The sequence below is a fragment of the Kogia breviceps genome, chromosome 3, assembly GCF_026419965.1.
Source record: "Kogia breviceps isolate mKogBre1 chromosome 3, mKogBre1 haplotype 1, whole genome shotgun sequence".
Lineage (NCBI taxonomy): Eukaryota > Metazoa > Chordata > Mammalia > Artiodactyla > Physeteridae > Kogia > Kogia breviceps.
In genome coordinates, this window is record NC_081312.1 from 124,402,508 (window position 1) to 124,421,203 (window position 18,696).

An 18,696-nucleotide genomic window follows, 5' to 3' on the forward strand; every position below is an offset into this window, starting at 1 on the left:
CAGGGGTGAGGCCAGGACCTCCCAGCAGAGAAACAACTCACCCACCACAATTCTCCACCACTTTTCTCTTTCTCTACCTCCCCTCCATTTCCCTTGGATGCTGTGTCTCTTCCTGTGAGACTCCTATGCAGCCGGGATGCCCTTCAAGTGCAAAGTGCCTGGGCCAGTGCAACTCTCAAGTGGCCAAAGGAAAGATTCATCTGCACACCATTCCTCCATTTTCTCCCCAAATACAGTAGACTCCATCCCGCTGGTTCCTATGGAATCTCTGCTCTTGGAGAACATGCCCAGCAGATGTTCAAAATAGTCACCATCCGAAAAGAAGGCTTGACCGAACAGTAAGGACCCCCAACAGGTGCAGTGTGTTGGCACTTCCCCTAATCGCTGGCCCTAGGCTTCTTTTCAAGCCCACCTCTCCCCAGGAAATGATAGGCCTCCCATCTAATCCCAGAGTCTTCAGCCCAGAATTAGGCTTGGAGAGGAAGCACCAAGCTCGTGTGATTCCACCCCTACAGGTCTAGACAGAGCCAACTGCCAGGAGGCCCCTCCACCATCAGACATGGCAGTGGTGGGAGGGGAGAGGGGAGAGGAGGGAGGCACAGACAGAGGAAATCCCACCAGGGCCATGTCACCTCCAGCTTGTCCCAAAGCTGTGGGACCTTATATACAGGTGTCTCTGCTTTTCAGAGCTCATCTCCACTGAACCCAGAATCTGTTTCGACGTGACACGTGGCCTGGCCCCCTGCTTTCCCCCTTCCAAACCCCATGCCCATGCCACCACCCCAGCACACACACACACACACACACACACACACACACACACACACACACACACACACACACACACTCTCTCTCTCTCTCTCTCTCTCTCTCTCTCTCTCTCTCTCTCTCTCTCTCTCTCTCTCTTACGGACCTACACATGGTCTCAGAAGTATAGTACTCACATCACAAACTACACTTATATGGGGAATTTCCTCTCATTTACATTCCAATACAATTGCAAATTTCATCACAGGAAGTGAACACACTTGGGAATGAAGAGACACTCCCACTAAGCCTTGGTCCTAGGCTCTTCCATCCAACAGGAACCTTAGAGATCATCAAATCCAAACCCCTTGTTTTAGGAGGCAAAATCTCAGCTCCATTGAAGTGAAGGGACTTGCCTCAGGACACAGTGGCAAAGCTGGGTCCAGATCTCAGGCCTTGGGCTTCACAGCCCAGGACTCTTGCCCCGCCCTATGACCCCAACCACCCACTCTCTGCAGCCCGGGTCCCAGCTCTGCTTACATATAGCGCAAGTGGGGATTTTTGGCAAAGGCTCTGGGCTGGATGCTCCGAAGTCCTGAGTTCTTGATGGTCCTGGAGAGAGGGAGAAAAAGATGTTCAGCAGAGCTTATGGAGCAGAGAAACCTCTCTGCTCTGGGCCAAGGCTGACAGCCAGTGAGGCCAAGACTGGACGGCAGCCGCCCAGTGAACTGAACACATCTCTTCATCATCAGTCATCACTGGGTGATCCAACTGAGGGGGCCAGTGGGAGGCATCTGGGCTCACGCCCCACTGGGACCTGGGTCAGAGTGAGGGATGTGCCCGTCCTGGCAAGTGGGTAAGAATCTGGTCCAGCGACTACTGCACTGCAGCCCCCTTTGTGCCTCTTCCCTTCCACCCCAAATCTCCCACAGCCACTTGTACTGAATCCAAAGGAGGAGGTGACTGCAAATTTTCTGCTCCACGGGGACCATCAGCCAAGCACAGGGCTGAGAAAGGAACACTAGCCCAGGAGACCTGGGTTCAGGTCCTGCTTTGAAACCCAAACTATGGGCTGAGCCCTAGCCTATCCCACTCCCCACACACCCCGGGAGCTGGTACACTCACAGTTTCTGGAGGCCGGTGTAGAGCTCCATGTCCACGGCGTTGAGCGTGTGCAGACCGCGCCAGTTCTCTATGTGTCTGCAGGGGAGAGGAAAGGCAGGGTTCAGGTCAGCAGAGGGGCCACAGGAAAGGCACTGGCTTTAGTGCCAGAGACCTAGGTTCAAATCCTGGAGCAACCACCCATGAGCCAGGATTTCCACCAAGTTGCCAATTATCTCTGAGCCGGTTTCTTCCCCAGTGTGGTGTCACGTGTGCCACCTGGTTGATGGGCTCGCTGTGGGATCCCAAGTGCCAAAGTCATGGACAGCATTTAACGTTCCCCCCTCAGCTCCAGAGAAACTACTCTTTAAATTCTTGAGATCCAAACTCCCTGTGGATCTTCCTGACTTAGTTTCCTTCCATTCTCTTTCATTCTTTTTCATTTATAGGATTGTTTAAAGGACAGGCTTGTTTTCTTAAGTTCCTGCCTGTAAAGACAATACAAATGACGTGGTTTAAATAAAGGGGGTGTGTAGGGGGGCTTGCTGGTGAACATGGCTTGGGGGTGGAAAAGCCCAGAAGGAATACACACCTCTTCAGGGTCCCCCAGGGGCCAAACATTGATGACCCCCTTTGGGTGACCACAGCCCAATCCATCTGGAGTTCAAGAACATCAATGGCTTGATATGGCAGAATCAACTCCACAAAGGAGGGGCGACCACAGGCTTGGGTGTCATGGAAAGAACATGAGGCTGGCAGTCGAGGAGCCTGATTCCAGCTTCATCGCTGTGACTTAAGCAGCCGTGGCTTTGAACATGAGCTTTCAGCTCTCTGGGCCTCTGGTGTCCTCATTTGTAAAGAGAGAGGGTTGCACCAGATCAGCAGTTTCTCCCCCATCTCTTCACAAAGACCTCCTTTTAGAACTTACTCCCAAGAAACTTCATGTTTAGCTCCCTAAACATGTGTTGAAAAAGCACACACATTTATTAAGTAATAATTAATTCATCTTCTCGGATTTATTAATCCAAGATATAAATCACTGTTAACCAGAGCTTTTTATCAACAGGCATAAACCAGCACTGACTCACCCAGTGGATAAATTCCAGCCCAAAGCAAAGGAATTCTTGAAAGTACTGTTAGCGTGGAAGGGCTTATCATGGGTGTGGATTTGATTTCCTTTGTTCGTTTATTTGTTTGTTTCGTATTGACAAAACACCAGGGACAAACATCCTCGTTACTGCTTTTGGTGTCAAGGTGGAGAACCATCAGACTGTTGATTACCAAGGTCCTTTCCAGCTCTAGAGCTGTCTGAGCAAAGACCATTCATACACACCCGCTACCCCAAGGAGCTTCAAGGGGCCACGGGAAAAGGCTTCCTGATGCCCAAGCTGCCCTCCTGGGATCTGACTCTCCTGTCAGTGCCCCCAAAGTCTCAGCCTGCTCTTTGCAAGGAGGGAAAAGAAGTGACAGCTCACCCTGGGACAGAGCTACCCGAGGCACAGAAAAGTGGCAGCCACCTTCCCCAGACGTCTCCTCCCTAGCCCCACCCCACCCGTGGCTCTGCCATCTGCCATCAGGTGGAGCCGGAGCCAGGAAGGCAACACAGGGAGGTGGTGGCCAGGGCCTCTGGAAGCATTTCAGAGTCGCGCGGTGACAAGGTATGCCAAGAGCCCTTTTTGTACCACATTCTCTCGGAGCCCCTGCTAAGCAGCCAGACACACTGGCATCTGCTGGGGACATGGACCAGGTGGCCAGGGCAGTACTGAATTCCAACTCCAAAGCCTTCTCCCTGGAAGCCTCATGACCCCAGGACAGTTCGCTTGGTCTGGTCTCGCCAGGGTAGGGACCCTGGCTCCATGTCAGATGAAAAGGAAGGCCAGAAGTGGTAGAAGGACCTGGGGCAGCCCCACTCCCACCCACAGTATTCACTGGGCCCTCGGTCCACGTAAACCACCAAGTAGATTGCAGTGTTTCTGCAGGCGGCCATTCATCCATGGGAGCCCAGCTTCAGACAAGAATCTACTTCCAATAAGCAGCTGTCAATCAAGTTGTTTAAATAAATGAAATCATTTTTCTGAGCCCACATTAGAATTCCAGAAATGTGTTTTTATTATGGCTGAGTTGTCAGTCATTATTGCATTCTAATACTTTACCCCTCTCAGCCCTCCTGTCCTTATGCCCACAAATGACCCTTCCCCTGCATAGGCACACACCGAGACATGGCAGGACAATGGCTGAAGTCCTTGGTGCAAAGGACTCCCTGGTCAATAGCATATGGCCCCTGCGTCCTCTTTCAGGTCTGAGTTTTCCTACATGGGGGAGTAGCACTTTTACAGCAACGATGCAACAGTGTGGTTAGGAGTTGGGGCTCCAGAGCTGGGTCAGCAAACTACAAATTCCAACCCACCGCTCATTTCTGTACAGCCTGAGAAAGAAGAATCGTTTTGACATTTAAAAAAAAATCAAAAGTAGAATCCTATTTTGTGACATGTGAAAGGTATATGAAATATAAATGTCTGTTTTCATATCTTCTCGTTTACTCTTATCTGTGACCACTTTTCCTCACAAAGATGGAGGTGAGATGGAGCTGCAGAGACCTGCCTAAAATATTGACTTTCTGGCCTTTTACAGAAAAAGGTTGCTGACCTCTGCGTAGCGCCAGGCTGCCAGGATACTATGTGACCCTGTCCAGGTTACTTCACCTGTCTGTGCCTCAGTTTCATCATCTGTCAAATGGGGATAATATCAATGAAATACCTTCATCATAAGAAGGACATGAAGACTGAAAGCCAATGTTAAAAAGCCCTTTGGGCAGCTGGGATGCACAGTCAGTCTTCAGGTAGTGCCTGTGATGATTGTTTTTAAACCTGGGTTTTGTAGAGGCTGAGCAATCTTGTCTCAGTTTTCAAGCTAAAAAGGGCAAGCTGGTTCTGCTGGAAGTTGTCACCTCTCGGCAATCATTGATTAAAAACTCCAAGGGGCAGAAGGGTGGAGGGACAGTAAACCTGTCATTCATGACCTCCAGGAAAACTGTTCAAGCAGAAATTATAAACAGCTTCAGAGGATGCACAGACGGAAGTGCAGAGCGGGTTTCCAGGGAAGAGCAGGGTGGCGAAGGTGCAGCCTGACATTTGCAGTTGACATGGGCAGGGCGCCTGCCAAGTTTTCTTGATGACTCACCGCTTGGTACCAGCCCAGGGGGTCAGTTATGGTAACTCTGCTGGCTGCTTTGTGCTAATAGGGAGGCCATGAGTTTTAAGTTTAAAAGGCAGGCTCTAAAAATATAATAAATAGATAAAGTATGAGAGCAGTCTTCTTTGGTTTGGTTTGTGGTAAACAGTGGTTCCCTCCGCCTAGTACAATTACATGTGACTTCTTTTTGTGTGCTTTTCTGGGTCATCCAGGTTGTTTTCATGGAGCATTGATTTTTGTCATTTGAAAAACAATCAAGAATGATCATGTTGTTGAGGGAAGGTTAGGCCCTTGAGCCCTGTGCGGGGCAGTCACTGGTGACCCTGTTCCAGGACCACAGGCTGCACCAGCCCCACCCTCTCCCTGAGCAGAGGCATCTCACACGCCTGCAGCCGCTGTGGGGAGATGAGAACTCAGAGCGATGCCAGGAACATGGGTCAGGGGGCCCGCCAGATCCTGTGTCTTCCTGCTCAGGCAGTGTGTGGCGGTAGATGCCCCACAGAGACCTGAAACCTTGTTTTCAGTGTGACTCCAGGCTCCCATCCCTACTTTAATTACCTCCACTTTAGTCCCTTGAATACAATGGTTCCCAACTGGAGGCGATTTTGCCCCGCAGGGAACATTTGGCAATGTCTGGAAACATTTATTTTTGGTGGTCACAACTGGGGGACAGGGAGTGACACCAGCATCCACAGGGATGCTCCTAAACATTTCAATAATGCACAGGCCAGCATGCCCACAACAAAGAATTATCAGCCCCAAATGTCCACAGCACTGAGGTTGGGAAGCCCTGCTTTATTATACAAGGCTTCTACCTAAGATTCCATTGAAAAAAAAGTTTCATGTCTTCAGACATAATTTGGAAAATGATTGTTTTGCAGCAAACACCAAAAGGCCCCAGGCCAACACCAAAAAGCTTGCCTCTAGGTCACAGGGTCCAGGTGAGAGTAGAAAATCAAAAGCCATGGTTCTCAGGACACTCCCGTGACAAGGGCATTACTTGAGAGGAAATGAGGGGTCTTTGGCCCACTGGACCTTGGCCCAAGCCAGGTTACACATTCTAAAAGCAATAATGGTCTCTTCTCACCAAGCTCTGGCTGGAATCCACTGCCTAGTGCCTTGTCCCTCCACTGTAAGTTATCCTTCTGCATTTCTAAGGCCTCGTCATTGCATGGAAATATGAAATCTGCCATCCAGAGAGTCGATGCAATGCCCTGTCCCTGCCCTTTCGCCCCTGCCCTTCCCTGACACCACAGAATCATAACTCTCTGCCAGGAGCCGATATGCAACACTGTTCCAGGGAAACGGAGGAAGTGAGGCTTAATTCATGACAACACTGAGCTCCCAAGCCGGAGCTGGGCTTAGGGCTACAGCTCAGAAAACTTCAGTGAGATCTTGGGGGTCCCATGGTCAAAGTACATGCTGCTTCCAGGTGGACTTGGGAGGAAAGGAGCCACTCCTAGTGGCTCACCCAGCAACCATTCCTGGAGCAGATAAACCCAATCCACAGTTGCTTCGGACCCCTGTGGAAATGAGCTAGGACACAAATGAAGTATTAATTAATACTTTCACAGAGAATATAAATATCCTTTGTGCTAGATTAAATCCAATTGTGCTTTTGTACCATTGCTTCTTCCTCCTTCTGTTTGGCTTGGGCCAATATGGTAATGAATTGGCAATCTCCAAGCATATAAAAATTAGATGGTACAGACTGTGGTCCCTATTTTAATTAGAAACATGCCATGTGGATATGTTTAAGAGTTGCTTATACCTCCAATATTTAAATCCTAAACACAGAAAACCCTAGAACACTGAGATGTCCAAGTCCATCCAACACCAGGGGACTAAGTTTGTTGGGGAGGCCCATGTGAGGGGCAAAGCACCCTTCACCTGGCAGAACTTTCCTCCTCACCTGGGTAATCAGCAAGACAAAGATTGGTTGGTGGGACAAGGGAGCATCCTTCCTTCCTTTAGATGCGGCAGGCCCAGTATTTCTTCATTTTCGCAAGCTTTTCTCTCTCCTCCCTTGCTGTCAGATGGCTGTTATTTTCACTGTGATTCCTCACTGCTATTAATGAGCTGTTCTTCATAACCAAATTTTCCAGACAAATAAATTTAAATGCAAAACTTCTGCATGGGGCTTCCCTGGTGGCGCAGTGGTTGAGAATTGCCTGCCAATGCAGGGGACACAGGTTCGAACCCTGGTCTGGGAAGATCCCACATGCCACGGAGCAACTAATGTAGGACCTTAACTATACTTACACCCCTACCCCCCTGGGCAGAAACCCTTCCGAGCAAACAACAAAGGCCTGGAAAACAGGACATGTCTGAGACATGCCCTAACCGCGAGCAAACCAGTATGGCGGGTGATAAGAATGATTAAGCCAGAGTTTAAAGGTCGCCCCAGCCAACAATAACTCATGTGACTCAAACCCCCACCACAAAAACACGAAAATGTAAAGTAGGCATCCGACAGCTAACCAATCAAGGAACTAGAGCCAAGACCCCCGACTCCGGTAAATGTAAAGTAGGCATCCGACAGCCAACCAATCAAGGAACTAGAGCCAAGTCCCCACTCCGGTCCGGAACGAACAAACCAATGAGAAAAGAACCCTTGATATATCCACACTTTGCATAATGAAAAATGAAAGCTATAAAATGTATGTGATTCCGCTTGGGCGGGGTTCCTCTTCGGCCTCCTGCGTGAGGACCAAGGAACCCCGGTGCACCGGCTCCTAATAAACCTCTTGCGTGTTGCAGCGACTCTCGACTCTTGGCGGTTCTTGGGCGAGCTGGGATCCCTCGGAGACCGTTCAGGTCTAACACTAAGCTCGTGCGCCACAACTACTGAGCCTGCACTCTAGAGCCTGTGAGCCACAACTACTGAGCCCGCGTGCTGCAACTACTGAAGCCCGTGTGCCTAGAGCCCGTGCTCTGCAACAAGAGAAGCCACCACAATCAGAAGCCCGTGCACCACAATGAAGAGTAGCCCCCCCTCGCCTCAACTAGAGAAAGCCCGTGCGCAGCAACAAAGACCCAACACGGCCAAAAATAAAGAAATAAATTTATTTTTTTAAAAAAATCCCTCTGCATGTTCAACTTCCTTGCTGAATGTTTCTTTTTCCCCAAAAAATGCATACACACCTCCTTGACTTTTGAAGCAGAGTAAACAGAACACGGCTTAGATTTTCTTGATGATCCTGGATCATTGTGATCAACCTACCTAACCCACTGAGCTGTAGCACAGTGACACCACTAGAGGCTCTCAAAATAAGCAGAACCTGCGCCCCTACCCAAAGTGGTCATAACCTGAAATGACGCTTGAATTCGAACTGCAATTGCCTTCATTTTTAATGGTTTTCTGGCTCTTCTTTGCTATTGGGCTGTGCCCCCGGGGACCTTCCAACATGATGAGACCAGTCTGCTCTGCAGTCCATTGGAGAACAGAGGTCAAGAGCAGGCACCCTGAAGGTAGGCTGACCTGGAGACAACACCCAGCTCTGTGCTTACAAGCCTGATGCCTCTGGGCCAGTTACTCCAGCCTCTCCAGACCTCAGTTTCCTAATAGGAAAACCAGCAGCCATGAGGATTAGATGAGGCCATGCCCACCTCCTCCATTCGGCTCTGACACCTAGCACTAGTGCAATGCATAGCTGATTCCATGACTGTCTTTGGAACTGTGCCTTCAGTAAGAGTAAAAAGAATCTGAAGAAGGATTTAAGGGAATATGAAAAAATTCAGGCACAGACATGCGTGCACACACACACACACACACACACACACACACACACACACACAGAGAGGTAGATATTTGCCCTTGTTTTCTTACTTTGTTTCGCATTTCCTTTCTGGATAATTGAGCTTGCCAGATAAGTAAGCATTCTTGTTGGTAATTCATAATTCACATTTTCCTGGTGGCACCATCACTAGTATATTATATTCAGTATATTCATTCTTGGAGCTGTATCCTGGCAGGAGGTAGCTGAAACTGGTGTTTCTCAGATGTTCTGTATATGAATACTCCACTCCTCCAACAAAGAACATAAGAGCTTCGGATAACAAGGCTCGACAGGTGTGCCTTCATCACCAGATGTCCCTGTCCCCTGTCAGACCTGAGGCTCCCATCACCTTCTCACCTGAATCCTGTTCTAAGACACAGTTGGGTGCCTGGGGAAACTAGCCTGGAATCTCATTTTCTAATAAGTCAGCGTTGGAGCACACACATGCATGAGCGTGCACACACACGCACATGCACATACTTGCACACACACACAAAGGATGTGCCGGGTGTTTGACTTCCCAGCCTTGCAGGCCAAGGAGGAACTTGATTTGTTATCCAGGCATATTATGTCTAGTGATCCAGACAGAAGCATTAGCTTTCAATTATCTGATATGTTTAGCATTATAAACAAACCGTCTGGAGCAACAGCTCCATGGAGCGAAGGCACCCGGGGGGCTGGAGAAGAGCTGCATCGGATCACACCAGCCAAGTCACCCGGTTCTCCCTCCCTTGACAGCTGTCAAGGGGGATACTAGAAGCCTGGGGAGCCTTCCTGGGCTGGCAACCCCGGCATGCCAGCACGTGAGCACACCAGCTCTACAAGCAGCTGCCCACCAAGGACCACGGTGAACTAGCCCCACATCACAGACACCCCCGGGACTGCAGAAAGGAACATTCAGATCGTGTGGTGAACAGATGGAAGACGGCAGCATCTGTGCCGGCTTCCCGATCAATTCCAAAGCTCGTGCCAGGAACGAACGGGGTATGTTTGTGTGCACACCTGTGCTCTTCAGGTGCTGAAATGCTGCGTCTCCTAACAGAGAAAAGGTCAAGGGCACACATCTGGAACTCAGCCAGCTCACTGGGGAGTCCAAGCTGCCCTGCTCGGGTCCCAGCCTGTGATCAGACTGGCCTGCCCATCACCAGTCTTGTCTGTTTCTCCCTATTTCCACTGCTGTCCACACATCCGCATACCAGGGAGCCACTGCCTTTAACTGCAAACGGCCACTGCCTCCTAGCTGGCCTCCCTGCTTTCACTCTTCTCCTTCCACAGTCTCTCCTCCAGAGTGATCATCCTCTCCCCTGCTTATAACCCTCCCACTGCTTCCTTTGGTCCTTACAGTAAAATCCAAAACCTGGGCCGTGGCCTACGAGGTCCCTCATGAGCTGATTGTTAGCTGCTTCCATAGTCCCTTCACTGAACACATTCCCCTGGTTTTCTAGGCCCTGGCCACACTGACGTGCCTTCTGTTTTTTAAACCTGCCAGGCTTATTCCCAGTCAGAACTTCAATGAAATGCTCTTCCCTGACTCCTTTTAATCCCTCAGGTCTCCCCTCCAAGGTCACCTTCTCAGAGAAGCCAGCTCCTCTGTGAGCCCACCCTCCCTTCCCTGCCAGCTGCTCTGACGCAAGCCCCTGTTTATGTCCTTCACAGCCTTTCATAACCATCTGTAATTGTCTTATTTGATTATTTGATTACGTGTTTGTCGTGTCTCTAGAACTATGATGCATGAGAACAGAGATCCTATCTGTCTTCTTCCCCACTCCCTCACCTCCAGAATCTCAAATAAGGGCAGTTACCCCAGGATAAGTACATGCCTGGGAAGCCATCCAGGTTGGTGCTAAATGGCCACCTCGATGCCCCAACTCATGCCAGAGGTTTTCCAGGCTCAGCACCGGCACAGTCCTCACCTGGGCCCAGATGAGCAGCCCAGAGCCCTGGGCCAGTCCCACAGGAACCCTGAACTTGATCTCTGAGGAGGAATGTGGCCCAGGGCACACCATTCAACATCCCAACTGGGGGCAAGAAACTTGGGGCATCACTACAGAGCCCAGAAACAGGGTGATCCCAGAGGTCTCAGGAGGCCCAGGGACCAGATCTCCCCCCCCAGGACCAGATGTCAGGTCTACTGCCCACCATGGGAGTCAGGAGTGGGGGAGTGGGCAGGCCGTCCTCTCACCAAACATGGCAGCAGATGAGATGGGAATGCTCTTGACACCTGAGCTCAGCTTTTCCATCTTTCCTTTCCCCAAGTGACGATGACCTTCACCAGAACATGAGTTTTCTGAGGGCACTGACCGGGGGTTTGTGTCCCCAGTGCCCTGCAAATGCTCAGTGACATCTGGCTGAATGAATGAATGAATGAATGAACCCCGAAGTGATCAACAGCAGAGCTTAAGTGTTTAGCCCTCTACCAGCCCGCCTGTGGACCTTCCCCTGCCCTCACCCCTCAAGACACCTCGAGGACTCATTCCTATTTTCTCCCTCTCTTCTCTGTCCCCTCACTCTCTCCCTCTTAGATTTTTCCATCAGCATACAAACACATCCTAGGAGAGCCCATTTCAAAGAAAATCTTCTGGACTCCATGTTCTCCAGCTACCAACTCATGTCTCTCCAGTTCCGTACGACAAATGTTTTCAAAAGAATTGTCTATATTCCCAGGCCTCACTTCCTCACCTCCCTTTGATTCTTCACCCCAATCTGTCTCCTGTCCCCACCACTCCACTGAAACTACACTGTCAAGTCACCAGTGGTTTCCACGTTGGCAAATTCTTCTCTGCCACCCAGTTTCCCAGTCTCTTGGTGGCATTTTACCTAGTTAACTACTCTCTCTTTCTGAAAACATTCTCTTCTCTAGGAATTCCTTAACTCCACTCTCTGCCGGGTTTCTTTCTATCTCCCTGGCTAGCCCTTCTTAGTCTCCTTTGCTGGTTCCATAGTCTTTGTCTGATCCCTCAATGGTGGAGTCTCCAGGTTTTGCCCCCACCCGGCCACAGGGATCTCAGCCAGGTGCTTGGCTCCGAACGACATCCAAGCGCCCAAAGGTGTCTCTAGTCAGACCTCTCCACTGAGCTCCAGGCTCTTCCCTGATACGTCCACAGGTCCAACACCAGCCCTTGCTGTCCTCCCACTTGGGCTTCTCCATCTCAGTAAATGGCACTGGTACCACCCGGTCATCCAAGTCAAACTTCATCGTTGATTGCTCCCTTCCTTCCCTCCAATAGCCACCCCTTAGCAAGTCCACCTCCACAGGAGATCATCAGCTCTGTCCACTCCTCACCATCTCCACCCTTATCAGCCCTCATCACCCAGGCCACCATCACCTCTCACAAAGACCACTGCCTCAAAAGCATGACCACTGCTTCCGCTCCCACCTGACTAAACCTGTCCTCGCACAGAAGCCTGAATGAGCTTTTCAGAATATAAATCAGATCATGTCCCCCTCCCCCACCCACTCCCCACAGAAATAAACCTCCAATAGCTTCTGCACTTGGGATGGAATTCAGACTCCACCTGAGCCAGCAAGATCCTCCATGTCTGGCTCATCTCTCTCCATCCTCAGCTCAGGCTAACCTTACTTGGCTTTCCTCACTTGGCTTTCCTCCCACTGGTCTTCTTTCTAGTCTTCAAAACATCAAGCTCCCTCCCCCCTCTCAGGACCTTTGCAGTTGGTTTTGCCCTTAAAAGCACTTGGACTCCCCTTCAATGTCATCTCCTCAGGGAGGCCTTCCCTGACCAACCACCTAAAGACATTCTGTATCAGCTTCCTCTGGATCAATAGTTCTCAAGCTGGGGTGGATTTAAGCCCTCAGAGAACACTTGGAAATGTCTGGGGACATTTTTGTTTGTCATGACTGGGGAGGGGTTACTGCATCTAGTGGGTAGGGGCCAAGGATGTAACTAAATATCCTACAACACAAGACAGCCCCTCACAACAAAGAGTTATCCCCTCCAGAATGTCAGTAGTGCCAAGGTTGAGAAATGTTACTCTAGGTACTTCCTTTATATCATTTGACAAAATCTATAATTACCTCATGTATGTGTTTACTTGTTGACTGTGTCTCTCGCCCAACAGAATGCAAGCTCTCTGAGGGCATGCAACCTATCTTGTTCACTACTGTATCCACAACACTCAGCCTAGTTCTTAGTACAAGTTAGAAGATTTAAATGAACAAATTAATAAATGACTGTACTTCCTCAGAACGCTGGGACCTTGCAGCAAGTCATGAAAAGGCTATGGTTCCCAAGGTCTTGACGGGACCAGCATTTTCTCCAACTACTTGAAGAGACAAAGGTGTAAAGAAGCAAGCTGTGCCTGGGGGGTTGGCGGGGGGAGGCACAGCCCTGTGGCCCCTTGAAGACAGTCCCCTCTTGTCTACAGATGAGACTCAAACCACGTTGATCATAAACCCTCCAGTCGGTACTAGACATCTCAGCTTTGAACTAGGAGAGAAAGAGAAGGTCTTTGATCAAGAGCAGAAACAGCCTGAGGCAGGGAGAGACACATTAGCTTTGACCCTTTCTCCCCAATGGGCCTTGGAGGAGAAAGTCTGAGTGAGAAGGAAAGTCTAGTCTAGGCCAGAGCAGCTGGCTTGAGAGTAATCCAATAGTGCAGGCTCTGTGCCTAAGAGCAGCTGGCCACAGTGGTCCTGAAAGTGCTGCCCTTCGAGTGGCCAATTTCCTTAGGAAAATCTGAAATGGCCAGGCTACCCTTTACTGAGTTATAAAGCACTTATCACTTCTTTAATAACTACCCGTATGGAGGACTTAATTCACTCAAGATGGAAGTTATAAAGGCAAATTGGTAAGTGAGCATTAGGCTCAAGTGTGTTGCCTAAAGACTTACGAGGGCATATTTTCCCCTATTAAAAGGGTAGATTTAGGGCTTCCCTGGTGGCACAGTGGTTGAGAGCCCGCCTGCCGATGCAGGGGACACGGGTTCGTGCCTCAGTCCGGGAAGATCCCACATGCCGCAGAGTGGCTGGGCCTGTGAGCCATGGCCGCTGAGCCTGCACGTCCGGAGCCTGTGCTCCGCAACGGGAGAGGCCACAACAGTGAGAGGCCCGCGTACAGCAAAAAAAAAAAAAAAAAAAAAAAAAAAAAGGGTAGATTTCCTCGCTGCAACTCGGCCTCAGAGTTCATGTGGAAAAGTCACTCCAAAGCTCTGGGTGCTTTCATGGCGAGAGGGTAATTCCAGGTCACTGGAAGGAAAGGGAGTCCTTGACTTTGCGGGAATAATTATCCCCAGACCCTAAGGGTGTCAGAGTGATTAGTTAAGGTAACCATCAGGAAGACAAGATCACAAGTGTGGTACCTAGCCTTCCCTCTGAACGGCAAGCTGGGATGGGACCAAACTACAGAGGAGAGAGAAGTCACGGGACAAAGTAAGAAGGGTGAGCTGGGCGAAGACTGCAAACAGGATGTGGAGTGGGAGACTGCAGGGAAAGAGGCTCCTTTAAAGTGTCACTGCTGGAAGAAACACTGGCTCATATCCGAGACCTAAAAGGAAGGCGTCAACAGCATTAACCCTTGTAATCTGTAAGGAAACCAGCACTTCAGTTCCTTAAGTTTCCAAAGGATTCCACTTTGGGGGCTGGAGAGATGGCCTTCCTTACTCGGTGAAGGAAATGCAGTTTTTTCTCTTGTTAACTTTTTTCATTGTCTTGCTTCAGCATGTGAGCAGTTTCCTATCCTCTGGCAATAAGCTGTCTGTTCTCTTTCCCATCTACTCACCCTGTTGAAAGACATCCCTCCATTCACATGATTTCAATTACTGTCTAATTAGAGATGAATTCCAGCTCTACAGCTCTACCCTTAATGCCTAACCTCTCCACTGTTCTGTCTTCCTGTTCTCACAATACGCATTCCCCTGGACACTTAAGAACAAAAATATGGGCAGAACAGCTTACTCTTACCTCCTGAATTCTCCCAAACTACCTCTGCTGAGTCCTCCTGACCCGAAACATTAGAGCAGAGATAGAGTAGATTGCAACTTATGTGTAATACCAGTGGGTTAGTGAAAGTTAACACAGATTGCTGTGTTTAGAAGGAGTCTGTGGTTGAGCCCGAAAAAGAACTGTGATTGATTAGTGATTAGTGATGTCTGCCCTGGGCACAGGATACAGAAGAACAACATAAATACCATCTATTAGCCATATTTATCCAAGAAGACTTTTGATATCTCTCTCTCACTCCTTTTCAGATTCAAGTCCTACTAATCCCTCCTCCGCTGATATTTCTAGTAGCTCCCCTCATCTTTTTATGTCCACAGCCCCTACCTGAGAGAGACTAATGTCCAGATGGATACAACAACCTCGTAGCAGACCTTTCAGCTTCCAGCCTGTTCTAGGCTCTACTTTTCCAATGATGACATTGAACTTGTCCCTTAAAGGCTCAAGACCCTCCAATGGTTAACAAATACTTCTCACGCCAAACCAAAACATGTTAGGGAGCTAAAGTCTGCAGGGAAAGCTGTAGCTGAGGAGAAGAGGTTGGACAAAAGGTCACAGATCCTTTGAGGAAAGAAGCAACTTTTTCTCTATTTCCTGTGTCCAACCCATTGCACTGTTGAAATGCTTCCCTGAAGCTCAACTCCAAACCAAAGCTGAGAGGAAGGGGGGATTGCGAGTTGGACTTGTATGAATGGTTTTTGTAATGCTCATCTTCCATATATACCCTCCATATATCCCCTCATGCTCCTGTCACAGAAAATAAAAAGTCAGGCTATATGAGGGAGGTGTGCTCACCTCAACAGGGAAGCCGGACTGTCAAGCTTCACCATCCTTCTCCTCCCTAGTTCTTCTCTAGACTCTTGGAAGCAGTTTGGAGCAATAAAAAATAATAGGCTTTGGAGTCAGCAATGAACTTGAATCTCCAGCCTGTCACTGACTAGCTGGGTAACCTCCCATGGCCTCAATTTCTGCATCTATAAAATAGGGATAGTGATGCCAATTTCATGGAGGCATCATAAAGATGAATTAAAATAGTGTTTGTACAAGACATAGCACATTGTCTGGAATATGCCAGAGCTCAAAGTATGATGATTTTCCCTTCCAAAAAGAAAAGAAATGTGACATCATAAGAAATACATATACTGGGTCTCTGCTCCCATTTTCAGACACATAGCTCCTAAAACCCTTGGAATCTCCAGTGCTGTGTCTTTTTGTATGATAATAAGATGGCCCATGGCTGGGGGCTCCTGGAGAGCTTCAGGATGGGGGCTGGTAGCCAAGGAACACAACCAAGTGATTACAGGGTTGGAACTTTCAGCCCCACCTGACTGGAGGTTGAATTAATCATCAAAGGCCAAGAAGTTAATCCATTATGCCTACATAATGAAGCCTCCATACAAATCCTAAGTGGGGTTCAGGGATCCTCTGGTTTCATGACCACATGGAGAGACTGGGAGGGTGGCGCACCTGGAGAGGGTGTGGAACCTCCGTGACCCCTCCCATACCTTGCCCTTTGCATCTCTTCCATCTGGCTGCTCCTGAGCGGTATCCTTTTATAATAAACTGGTAATAATAAACAGTAAGTAAACTGTTTTCCCAAGTTCAATGAGCTACTCTAGCAAATTACCAAACCCAAGGAGGGGGTCCTGGGAACCTCTGATCTATAGCTGGTCAGTCAGAAGCTCAGGTGACAACCTGGACTTGAGATTAGCATCAGCAGTAGTGGGGTGATGTAGTCTTATGAGACCAAGTCCTTACCTGTGGGATCTAACACTCACTCCAGGTAGGCGGTGTCAGAATTGCTTTGAATTGTAGGACACCCACTCAGTGACCACAGAGAATTACAGAATTGATTAGTATGGGGGGAAATCACATGTTTGATGGCCAGAAGTGAAGAACTGTATTGAGAGCAGAGAAAAAGAATTGAGTTTTTTTCTTCTCAAGCCGTCACTGGATTGTATAGGCATTGAGGTCAGGAACTGGGACCTCCTTGGTCAGGAGAGTGATTGTGCTTGTAGCTGCAGTGGTTGAGGCTCTGACATGCATGTAGTGTGAGAACCTCTTTCCTATCTCTCCCCCACACCCCCACACCCCCTCCTTCTAGTAGAACACAGGCTGCACTTTATTACAAGTCAGCCCAACAAAGCGCTTGCCTCTGGGACTGGTTCCCTCCTGCTTCCTCTGAGCTACGGTTCCCGTCTGCCAGCCAGCCTGCCCCTGGGTACCCACATAAATGTTCGTGAAGCTGAACATCTTTTTTCGGGTGCCAATATGCCACATCTTCCTCCCCCCACTAAGCTTTTATCAAACCATCCTCACCCAGTTGCAATGATCAGTGATCCCCCCTCACCCTCAAGTTACTGGGGACTTGTGTCTGCGTGGCTGCTGGTGTAGGTGTGTGACCCTATCACTTGCACGTGGAGGCATCATTTGCCTGGCTTCCCTCAGGGGCGCGTAAATTCCTTGACAACAAAGTCCGCTGCAGTCTTTATTTTGGTTGCCCTCCTCTGGCCCTGTGCTGGCTCTGTGCTCCAAGTGGTCAGAGCCCACAGAGGTTCCCAGCAGCTTCTCCTTGAAACTGGGACCAGGGGTGCTCCAACCTGGTAGAGAAGAGCTGCCTAGGGTGTGGGGCAGGGCTGGGGTCCAACGTCAAGGGTCAGAAAAGCACAAAACGTAGGGCCAAGGAGAGATGTTGCTGACCCATGCTCCTCAGGCCTCCTCCTTCAAAACTCAGCTCAGACGGACCCTCCTTCTGGGAACCCTCCCTGGTCCTCCCCTTCCAGGTCCTGAGCGCCTTGGCTATGCTGTCCACCCCAGAACCATGGTTGATACTCAAGATAGGTAACAACTAGTAGAGCACAAACTCCGACCAAAAAGGACTCCAGCCAAAGGGCTGGATCAGGGCCCCAAGGGCCTCCTCCTAAGCCCGGTACTGATGCTTACTTAGCTCCTGGATCCCGGAGGGACGCAGGTACTTAACCACTGCCATGGAAGCACTTCACCATTTTAACAACCTCCTGACCTTAGCTGGCAAGTGCTGACAGAGTATCAGCTCCACACAGAAGCTGTGCTTCTCACAGGACACTCACCATGTTGTCTTGTACCCTGTGACACCACTGTCTCCCCATAAGACTTTGAGATCCTTGTGGGCAGGGACTGTATTTTTAATCTCAGCATCCCCAGCACCAAGTCAGGCGCCCGGCTCTAAAAAGTCCTCAATAAACGTGGCATGGATGCAGCAGGAGCTCTCCTTTCCTGTGCTGTCAGCTTCACCCTGGGGCGGGAGTACCATCTGGGAGTCCCCTGTAGGACAGGAAAGCCGAATGCCACAAAGACACCAGTGGTGCCCTGTTAGGGAGCCTGGTCACACACACTCCCTGGAGACTAACCCTCTCCTTGGAGGTATAGAAACCCCAAGGTCAAGGTGGTGCCTCGGCCTCTAACTCCAACACCTGGGGGATCCTTCTCGAGAAGCCAGCCTTTGGCCCCGCCCCTGCAGGCATTCCTCCTTTCCAGGCTGCTGACAGCGGGGTTTGCTCAGGACACCAAGGGCCTTGGCAATGTGGAACTGCACTGCAGGCTCCCCAACTGGATTTCAGCCACGGGACGGCCCGGGCTGCCCCTTCCAGGAGAAATGGCACAGGACAGAAAGTAGCGGCGATGTCCAGTGAGTACGGGAAAAGGGACATCTACAAGCTGGGGCGGGAGCTAGAGACAGCAGACACGGGATCTTCCCGGCACACCCCAAGAGAGCTTGAGCTCTCTTCTCAAGCCATGGACAAGGAGAAAGGAACCCAGAGCCCGTGGCTGTCGGGATGGAGGGTAACAGTGACTAAGCTGACAGCATGACTGAGCACTGACCAGAGCCTCTGCTGCTGGGCTGGACCGTGCCCAGGTACTCTCACCACGAGGAAGGACTTGAT

General features: G+C 49.8%; 1 protein-coding gene across 11 annotated transcripts in view; it reads right to left on the bottom strand.

The window, feature by feature from the left end:
• The window catches only part of NTRK3 (neurotrophic receptor tyrosine kinase 3), a 369,790-nt gene that overhangs the window by 290,574 nt on the left and 60,520 nt on the right, over positions 1-18,696 (bottom strand). For all 11 annotated transcript variants that reach the window (XM_067029586.1, XM_059056983.2, XM_067029584.1 and 8 more), the window contains exons 3-4: positions 1,873-1,947; positions 1,288-1,359 (exon numbers count right to left, since the gene is read on the bottom strand). In XM_067029586.1, the coding sequence (XP_066885687.1) occupies positions 1,288-1,359; positions 1,873-1,947 (147 nt within the window). The remainder of the gene's footprint in view (positions 1-1,287; positions 1,360-1,872; positions 1,948-18,696) is intronic.